At 45.3% G+C, this 10,543-nt stretch overlaps 1 protein-coding gene across 5 annotated transcripts in view; it reads left to right on the top strand.

Moving 5' to 3' along the window:
- The first annotated feature begins 1,933 nt into the window (after nt 1–1,933).
- LPAR2 (lysophosphatidic acid receptor 2) overlaps nt 1,934–10,543 on the top strand; it is a 42,059-nt gene continuing 33,449 nt past the window's right edge. For 2 of the 5 annotated variants that reach the window (XR_006278438.1, XM_038378058.2), the window contains exon 1: nt 2,254–2,702. Coding sequence is in view for 1 of the 5 variants with exons in the window: in XM_038378058.2 (XP_038233986.1) it covers nt 2,576–2,702 (127 nt within the window). In the remaining 4 variants the exon portion in view is untranslated. Of the gene's footprint in view, nt 2,214–2,253; nt 2,703–4,028; nt 4,166–4,637; nt 4,934–10,543 lie in introns of those variants that run through there. The other 3 variants (XM_038378063.2, XM_038378066.2, XM_038378065.2) reach the window with 3 other exon arrangements.

Genomic DNA, 10,543 nt, shown 5'->3' with positions numbered 1-10,543 from the left:
CTGGAGCTGATGCATATGCTACTCCTTGTAAGGGAAGCTTTGAAGCCTTTGCCTAATCAAAACAGTACAATTTCTGCCATCCAGCTATGCCCTCTGCTTTTCCTTCAGGCATTCCAGTAAATACAAAAATGCTGCTTGGGAAAATGTGCTTACTGTTCTCTAGTAAATCCACATTACTCACTGCTTTCTGCAAGGCTGGTATTTAGTCAATGAAATCAGTGTCAGGGCTGTCTTTCCATCCAGGGCTCCAGCACTGCCAAAACTCTCATACATGGAGGGAGAATCCTTCAATGTGGATGGATAGTCAGGCAAATCTTTCCCACTTGTGATGGGTTTGCTGTATGCCTTAGAGAAACATTTAAAAAGCTATTCACTTCGTGATGTTTTAAGTTTTCCCAGTTAGCATCCCTGGAGATGCAGTCAGTTCTTACTGTGATGTGTCTATGGGATTGCCTTTGTTCCCTGTCTGATCAAATTACAGGAATAAAGGGAAATGACTCCTAAGAACATAAGAATGGCCATACTGGGTCAGATCAATGGTCTATTTAGCTCAGTATTCTGTCTTGTGACAATGGCTGGTGCCAGATGCTTCAGAGGAAACGAACAGAACAGGACTCCATGTCATGTCATCCTGTCCCAGTTTTTGTCAATCACGAGCTAAGGACATCCAGAGCATGGGGTTGCATCCCTGACCATCTTGGCTAATAGCCATTGATGGACCAACCCTCCCTGAACTTATCTAATTATTTTTTTAACCCAGTTATATTTTTGGCCTTCACAACATCCTCTGGCAATGAGTTCTACAGGTTGACTATGCATTGTGTGAAGTAGTACTTCCTTTTGTTTGTTTTAAACCTGCTGGTGCTTGTGCTATGTGAAGAGGATAAATAACACTTCCTTATTCATTTTCTCCACACCATTCATGATTTTCCTCAGGTTGCATGACGTTAAAGAATGGAGGTCACAAGCAAAGCAGCTGACTGTCTCTTGGGCTTTGGGCAAAAATCCAGTTTATCTTTGTTTCCTCTTTATTCAGTGTAACCAAGAAACAAGCTGCAAATGACCCATGACAGCTGCAGTGGAGGGAAGGACAGTAGTGTATATCTTTTAGGGATGCTGCAGGGATCTCTAGGCTTTGATTCCATGGGGACAAATTAATCTAAATTCAAGGTTTCCATCTTAAATCATTAATCACACACAAAAAAAATCCTGCCCAAATTCCCCCACTATCCGGCTACGTTAGTCCTTCTGACAAACAAGTGAAGCATCTAAATCAGTATTTTGCCTCTTCTCCCTGTGGGGTGCGAAGAGTGGTGGTTCCAGTCCCATCCCCCACAGCATTACTCTGTGCTAACAAACCAGCAGATTAGAGCATTAATTGCAACAGCCTTTCCAGCACAGACAGGAAGCAGAATGCATTACCAAAGGCAGCCTGAAGATGCTGTGCCATCCGCAAGCCACATAATTTAAACCAGTTAGCTGTAATCACTGCCACATGCAGGTATTTTCTTCATAGTCTCTCCTCACAGGATGAGTCACTCAGTTTAAATATGGTTTCAGAGTAGCAGCCGTGTTAGTCTGCATCCACAAAAAGAAAAGGAGTACTTGTGGCACCTTAGAGACTAACAAATTTATTTGACCATAAGCTTTTGTGAGCTATAGCTCACTTAATTGGATGCATGCAGTGGAAAATACAGTGGGGAGATTTTATATACATAGAGACTATGTATATGAAACAGTGGGTATTACCATACACATTGTAATGAGAGTGATCAGGTAAGGTGAAAAGAAAAGGAGTACTTGTGGCACCTTAGAGACTAACAAATTACCAGCAGGAGAGCGGGGGGAGGGGGACCTTTTGTAGTGATAATCAAGGTGGGCCATTTCCAGCAGTTGACAAGAACGTCTGAGGAACAGCGGGGGGGTGGTTTAAATATGTTGCTACAGAGAAGGGTTTTCTAATTAAACTTAAGCTGCCTCTCACTTGGGATCTGAGAGGGTCTGAACACAGTTGGACAGACTCCCAGACAGAAAGAGGGGTCCAAAATCATTCTAGATAATCTATCCATCCATCCATCCATCCCTGTTATTGTGGTATCTAAGTGCTTGCATTTTTTGTTAGGCCTGGACTATGGATGCTGACCCAGCCATGTGACATTGACCCAGGTCAGGTGACTGAGTCCAAGCAACACACCATCTTTTACAGCTTTCTGGTGAGTCACACTTTTATTACAACCCAACAGAGACTGGGGAGAGAAGGCAGAGTATGCAATTTCCTTTCCTTTGAGACTGAGGCCCATCCTATGCCTTGATTTACCTCTCACAGGACTCCAGCAGGGGCTGTGAGTGGCTCTTATTCTGCTTCTGCTTTTGAAATTGAGTGATGGAAAATCCAGGCTGTGTCAGCTATCATAGGCATCACTTCCTAGCAGAGAGATTGAGCTCGCTAGGGAACAGCATCCCGAGGGTGGTGATGGAAGCCTCTTCCCCAGTGTGGTGGAGTTCTGATTAAGGCAAGAAGATTTTTGTCTTTCGTAACCACCTTATTTTTTAAAATATATTACATAAAACAGCAATGGCAGGCTGCTGTCAGCTGCGGGCACCATTGTCTCCTCTCCTCTACCTCAGACGCTTCCCTCAAAAAATGGAAGATGCGCTTTCCCGCCAGCTATCTCACACAACGGTGTCAGCTACTGCACACAGTGAGTTGTTTGAAACTCAGACTAGCCAAAACCCTGGTGAACAGATTGCAGAGAACAGACCAACCTCAAATTCCTATGGTGATAAAGTGCTTTGAGATCCACTGCTGAAAAGAGTTGTATAAATGTTAGGATTTTGTTGGTTGTGGTGGTTGTTTGTTTTTTGGGGGTTTTCTTTTTCTAGTACAGGGTGGGATTTTCAAAGGGGACTAAGGCAAAATCCAGTCCTCGAAATATCTGCCCTCAGCTGGGAAAGTCTGGTATAACAAGATGGCACTAAAGCATGCTGGTTTTAACAGTGGACCCTGTAACAAGACACACAGAGGCTAGTCTGGCAATGGGCTTTAACTCAGTCTTTTTCATACAGCCCCAAGGGCCATTTTGAGGTCTTACTGTGTTAACAATTAGATTGATTGTGAGGGCATCAATGGTTGCAGCTGCAGGGAAATCTTGATTATTCTGGGCCAGCAAGCTTGGGGGCCTTGGGTGTCCTCCAGACTTTGTTTTTTCAGATGTATCTAATATTTTATTTATTTTGTTCTTTGAAGTTGAAATGTAAGAGCTCAAACTAATTCACACGGGGAAGCATTGTGCTCCTAGACTCCTTCCTGTCTTTGGTGCCTTGTTTCTACTTTAAAGGACTGGTCCTCAAGTGTGTATTGCAGGACATAATTCACAGTCCTGGATAAGTCTATGAAGTGGAATTGTCCCCAGCCAGGTCTCATTCTCACGTCCCATTTCAAAGCAGGGGCAGAGAATCCCTTGTGTATTGGCCTATCTGCTGCTATTGCTTCTCTGCTGCTAGCTGTTTTCAAGGCAGCTGCTCTCTGACCCTGTGGCTCTGAGCTGGTTCCTAGGGGATGCAGTTACGATAGGTTTACAGATCATTGGGAGGTAAAGCCCTAGTAACCTTAACAAGGAGACTTTTATCAGCCAAACCATCAAGAAACAAACCTCTTGCTTTGAGCTTCTTTTCATCAGTCAATATTAATTCAGGATAATACAACCACTAATCCAGCCAATGAAGACACTTCTGAGTCTCAGCAGTGCTCAATGACCCTCTTATCATAAAGTGAATTAAAGGCCTGAGGGTTTCACAACTAGAGACCTTGATTCCAGGCTGGGTGCCTCCTGGCACCATCATTGTGAGGCAGCAATTGGGTTAAAGAAACTGTACCTGATAGATTAGAAAAATTCAACTATCCATTAAAATTGTGAGGTTAAATAGGAGGTGAAATGTGACCAAAAAAGGGCCATGGTTCTGAGACTTGGTGTCAGGAATCAGGAAACTCGGATAGTTTCCCAGCAACCTAACCAGCACAGCTGGACTGTTTGATTGGCTACCCTGCCTGATTGGTGGGAAGAGTCCACAGATCAGTTTACATCCCGCAGCAGGAGCAGTGGTAGTTGTTCAAAACCTTTGTTCCTAGCTGTTAGCTGCTTGTTCCAGCCTTGCCTTGTTCCAGGTAACCTGGCTCTGACCCTTGACTCAGGTTCCTGACCTGGGGCTCCTATTCCTGGCTACTGACTCCTGCTGTGATGCGGGGGGAGGGTTTTTATCAGCAAAAAGTAAAATATGTTTTTTGTTTCTGCCTGGCACACTTCCCCTTCCCCAAACCCCCTAACACAGTTATGTCTTGACATATTCAGCAAATGTCAGCTACTAAACCTTCCAATGGAAGGGAAAGCAGCCAGTAACTGTCTCAGATAAAGTTAATTACCCATATAATACCAAGTTTCAGAGTAGCAGCCATGTTAGTCTGTATTCGCAAAAAGAAAATGCATCCGATGAAGTGAGCTGTAGCTCATGAAAGCTTATGCTCTAATAAATTTGTTAGTCTCTAAGGTGCCACAAGTACTCCTTTTCTTTTTCCATATAATACTGTTGTTTTTTTTTAATTCCAATTAACTATTTATTTTAAAAACAATTACAACCCAATCCCTGTGACCACAGTGCCATCACTACTGGATCCTCTGTTAACTACAAGATTCTTAAACATGGGGGTAGTTGGATCCCTATTGCGGGGCCAGAACCCCCTCTTCCCACCAGAATCCATTCCCTATGGGCAGAGATGTCCCGTGCAGGTGCCACTTCCCACTAGAGCTGAGAGAGGCTGGATGTGGATTCCAGGGCCATCAGGAAAGGAGCCTGGCGCAGGAGGGCCTGTGAGAAAGGCAGACACACCCAAGGGGCTGCTCACTTGATGAGCTTCTGCCTTGAAGCAGCAGCTCAGGTAACAGTTGCTAGACAGGTATAACTTCCCATGTTCCTCAGACACCCTGGCTCCCTTTCTTTACACATCTCACCTGGAAACCCAGGTTTTCTCCCCCTCCCCTCTGCCATTGACATTGAGTGAGTGCATTAGGGGCCCGGATTAAATGCCCATTGAATAAATGGGACTCCCTCCCTTGGTTCTAGTGGTCTAGGATCAGCCCTAATTCTATTTTCCCCTACCCAGAGGGCCAAATTCTGCTCCCATTGAGACCAGTGTAAATTTGAAGCAACTCCACAATCTACAGGGGCAGAGCTTGGACCTGTGTTGTTTGGATTTGACTTTGGGATCAGTATTTGTGCGTGGGGTATGATTGAGCAGATTAATGACCTTTTAAACTTCATTAGTAGCTGCTGTGTGCAGCAGAAAAATGTGGGTTGTGTGCCAAATCCTCTCCTCAGTTACACGTCTTCCCATCTTCCATGAATATCAACTAGACCAAAGGTTTTCAACCTTCTTTCATTTATGGACCCCTAAAAAATTTCAAATGTACGTGCAGACTCCTTTGGAAATCTTAGAGATAGTCTGAGGACCCTCAGGGTGCGTGGACCACAGGTTGAAAACCACTGAACTAGAGTCACTTACATTAAACCAGTAACAGGATCCCATAGAAACTAGAGCTAGATGGGAAGGATCTAGCAGGGCATGTAGCCAGGATTTTCAAAGAAGCCTCAGCCATCCACTTTCATTAAAACTGGGCACCTAAATCCTTTAGGCTTGGTTGAAAATTCCATTGTCCTGCCAGGAGCCCCTGCAGGAGTGTTCCAGACAAGGTCCTTTCCAGGGCCGACCTTTTTCCAGGCCAGTTTTAAATGTCTCAATGTCAGACTGAATTTCACCATCTTTCCCTCTTCGCTTTCAGCTTAAGTGGGGCAGACAGGGACACTTCAGAATGAGCTGGTATTTGTAGTTTCTCATGGTCTTGCTGCCTATTGCTTTGTTGTTTATTATCTGGCATTTGTGTTTAAATAAATTAAGGCTCTGCCTCCTGTTCTGGAAGGAGCATTCGTGAGTTAATTGAGGCAGGGATCAGGGAAGCTCAGTCAGAGTTTGCTGACTTATCTTCTGATAATCAGGTCTTCGGTTGTCAGCAGGAAGGGTTGGAGCAGATCCGTACCTGGGGCTTCAAGAGGGCTATCCCTGAGTCACTTCCTCCAAAGAATGGGGCTCTCCAGGCAGTCTGTCCAATCTGACTGTGCTCCCTTGTGGAGATGGGGCCCCACACAAAGCACTTGATACCACCACCTTGAGGGCAAAGCCCTGTGGGGTTTGCTAAAGGGGCTATCAAGGATCCCAGATCCTTCTCAGATATAACAGTTCCTACAAAGCAGGGTCCAGGGGAAACAAAATCCTGCAGCTCTCTTTGGGAGCTCAGGGCTCTGTGGGACTCAGACCCTTCTTTCTTCTGGCCCCTGCCATATGTCACTATTTCTTGCTATCTGCATGGACCAGTTGAGAGTCTGGCTTACATACGGGATATTTTCTAAAACTGCCCAAAAGAAGGGGCCTTGGAAATGGGCAGCTCAGCTTCTTACATTACCTATGAATCTACTTCATTCAAAAGTAAGGTCCTTGAAACCATTAGCACTTCTAAGCCATTTGCCTTTTTAACACCATCATCCCCTCTATGTAAAGCAGAGAGCTGCTATCTACTCCAAACCTGGGGCTTTGCCAGGAATATCTTAATCTGTTGGTGTTTGGTACCTAGAAGCCAGCAGAGACCCTGCCAGTATGGACCCATAATCCATACTGCACCCAATGATGGCACTGACAGAGACACCTAGGCAAGGGGCCTCTTAGACAATCTACTGCTGACTTCAGTGGGAGCAGCACCAGGCCTCCTGGGCTCATGTCAGCCCATCTCTGACCTAGCTACTGCACACACACATGCGTTGCATGTCAAGTGGATGCTTACAGGAGTAAGAGCTGTTGTTTAAATAACGTTGTCCCCCCAGAATATGTTTAAAATGCCTTTGAGAACATCATGCACAAAAGATCCTAACACTGAAACATTAATGCAACATTATGGCCCAGAAGGTTTCCCTCCTACGATAAAAGTGAATTTAGAAGACTCAGCTCTAATGTTCTAAATGCTCAGATGGTAGTAGATTCTTAGCTAAGGTGCCAACTGCAGCATTTACTTTTTTTTTTTTTTTTTGAAGAGACAAAGAGCTAGCAGTTCTTCACTCATGGATTCTTTGGCAAGGAGGGACTCAGCTCTCTTCCTGTCACCACGAAAGAGAAAATCGTAAAAGGCTTTATAAGACCTTTAGTCTGTCCCCAGCACCCCTTTAGAATGGCAGGAACACTTTCTTCTTCCCAGGGATATTTGATTCTCACTATAGCTAGAAGTCTGTGAGCAAGGCTAAATGGTTATTGCAAGAGCTGGTTGAATTATTTGCTGTGGAATAACGAACTTGCTCCTATTGAAATAAATGGCAATCCTCCCACTGGCTTCAAAGGTACAGCATCAGGCTGAATGTGCATTGGGAAGGTCGACCTTTTTTTCTCTTTGCAAGCAATCTGCAACTTGATCCAAACTTTCTTATTCATACTTTGCCAGGTGCTGCATGCAAATAATTTTCAGCCTCTGGAAAATTGTTCTTTGACTAATCACTATTCTTGATGTGTGTCTGGTCACCTGACTCATGGGGTATTGGTTCTGCTCCCTGAGTGCATGTCTGACGTGTTTAAAACTGGGGATTAATGGATAACAAATAGTGCACTTCCAAAATGCATTTTTTGATGAATAATTGTAATGCACTGTGCCAGTGCATGTGATTGGGATTCCCTCTAGTAGACCCAGTGAGGATCAAACCTGCTGTGTATTCATAGCTAACAGAGTTACTCTTTTTTAACCAAACTGCTAAGGCGGGGTGGGCAAACTTTTGGCCCGAGGGCCCCATACGAGTTGCGAAACTTTATGGAGGGCCAGGTAGGGAAGGCTGTGCCTCCCCAAACAGCCTGGACCCCACCCCCTATCCGCCCCCTGACTGCCCCCCTCAGAACCCCTGCCCCATCCAACCCCCCTGCTCCTTGTCCCCTGACTGCCCCCTCCTGGGACCCCTGCCCCTAACTGCCCCCTGGACCCCACCCCCTATACATCTCCCTGCCCCTTATCCACATCCCTGCCCCCTGACAGGCCCCCTGGGACTCCCACCCCCTATCCAACCCCCCTGCTCCCTGTCCCCTAACTGCCCCACCCCCTATCCACACCCCCACCCCCTGAGACCCCACCCCCATCCAACCTCCCCGTCCCCTGACCACCCACCCCCCAGAACCTCTGCCCCATCCAACTGCCCCCTGTCCTCTGACTGCCCCCCCCCCGGCACCCCATGCCCCTTATCCACCTCCTGCCTCCTTACCATGCTGCTAAGAGCGGCAGGAGCTTGCGGCCATGCTGCCACCCTGCCCGGCAGGAGTGGCGGGCCAGAGCACCAGCGGCGCAGAGCACTGAGGGGAAAGGGGGGACAGCAGGGGAGGGGCCGGGGCTAGCCTCCCTAGCCGAGAGCTCAGGGGCCGGGCAGGACAGTCATGCAGGCCGGCTGTGGCCCACAGGCCATAGTTTGTCCACCTCTGTGCTAGGGTGTTGTTGTTTTGTAAGTCTCACTTGCACCCAGCAATCTTAACTCTGCCCCCTTGGCTGGCCAAGATGAATCAATCTCTAATGGTGACTCCATTGTCTGCAGTGACGGAGTGAAGTTGATTATTATGGTGTGTATTAATAAGCTGGATTTCACAGTAAGCAAGTGAATGCTAAGGGGGTTACGTGAGGTTTGTGCTGTACAGGAGTGACTTTCATCCTTGGTCATGAATGCCCTGCATTCAGTCCTTCCTGACATCCATCGTATCTGTGTGGATGCAGCCACAGTTCATTAAATAATAATTTGCCCAACAATAATTAATCTTTCAAAATTCATAAGCATTTCCCCAAATATCCAGCAAATGGCCAAATCCTCTCAAGCAATGAATGCCATAGTACCACCAACAGCAGCCCTAGCTTGCCAGTTGATGCATTAATCCTTTTATGTGTTGTTTTGTGTCCACTATCTTTGCCCATCTTGGAGCTGGCACGTGGGGATGCTCCTTGAGTTGGTCTCCCTGGGAAAAGCATCAACTTGCTCCAGTTTCATTTTTCCTGGAGGCTGCAGATGTGAAGAGGATCTAGTGATAGCCCTCCATTTCAGTGTGGCTAGAGCAGGGTCAGATGCAGGGATGATGCAGTCACTTAGCACCTCCCATCTGAGGAACTTACAGCATTCTGCAAATGTGAACTAAATGAGCCCAATTCAGCCATGAGACAGGGGCATGTTGTTCTTTCTAGTTTAAAGAGGGAAAATATGGGGGCTCTGATAAGCAGTTACAATTATTAAAGAAGTTGAATGTCCTCTACAGTAAAATACATAAACCCAAATGTTTTCTATTTGATGTTTAAATGTATTTATTGACTTGTTTGAAATGTGTGTAATAAACTTCAAAAGGCTTCTTGCTGCAGCCATGAGTTCAGCGGAATCCATTCCAGAGTCCTAAGCACTTCCAAAGGATTGCACGAAGATATATCTCTGTGCACTGCAATTCCTGCAGAGCTCATGAACTGAGCAGGATCAGTTCTTGATTTCCAAGTTGTACCACCTAGGTGCTCAAAGAAGGGGCAGTGGTGTTATGCCAGGTAACAGACATAGAAATCACTATAATACGGGATATGGTACTCAGTATATGAATAGTTTTTGTCTCTTTACCTTTAAAAAAAATTGCTAATGTCACCCTTATGCACCACGCTTCTTTGGTTTCAAGTTCCTTAGCTCTAGCAAATACTAGATCAGAAAATTACATTCTGCCTCCCTAAATTACTCCTGCAGTTTCCATTGGTTACAATATTCACTTTTACTTCCTGTCCTAAACTGTTGTGTAGCGCTGCTGTGTGCTGTATCCTGTAAGATAGTTGCTATGTTTCACACCAGAGGTGGCTGGATATTTTCAGTGATCAGTGAAGTGATCCACAGCTATGATTTTTATATTGGCTTGTAACCAGCTTTGGGATCCTGCATGGTGTTATATGAACGCAATATATTGACAGTGTTATCATTTAATTGTTAAATGTTCTGTTCTAATAAATACAAAAATCTGCTAGCAGATCAGAGGAGGAAGTATGTTGGGTGGAAGATGCAGTAGAAAGTGAGTGTTTCTCTGAATTTCTTGTTGTGTCCAAAAAACATATCAGGAACAGAAATGGATGATGTGGTTTCTATTCTTGTTTTTGTTTCTTTTAAGTTTTATGTTACACTGATTTATTCCTCTCTTGTGGACACATGGAGCCAACGGCGCTTGTAGCAACACAGAGAGCAAGAGCATGAATTAGCTGAATATATGAATATCAAACGTTTAGCCAAGCCTTGCACATTTCAAACATTAGAAGAATATTGTGCTCCACTGGACTGAATGCTCAGACCGTGGGTGACAATTTGCTTCTGCCCTTTAATTTGCAACATGGCACAGACACACCCTTGGGTGTTGCACACCTTAATATACACAAGTCAAGTGCATGCAACAGAGAAAATCTGGAACAAATTA

Source organism: Dermochelys coriacea, chromosome 20 (genome assembly GCF_009764565.3).
Source record: "Dermochelys coriacea isolate rDerCor1 chromosome 20, rDerCor1.pri.v4, whole genome shotgun sequence".
Lineage (NCBI taxonomy): Eukaryota > Metazoa > Chordata > Testudines > Dermochelyidae > Dermochelys > Dermochelys coriacea.
The sequence above is the reverse complement of the archived record's forward strand: the minus strand, read 5'-3'. Positions and strand labels throughout refer to the sequence as shown.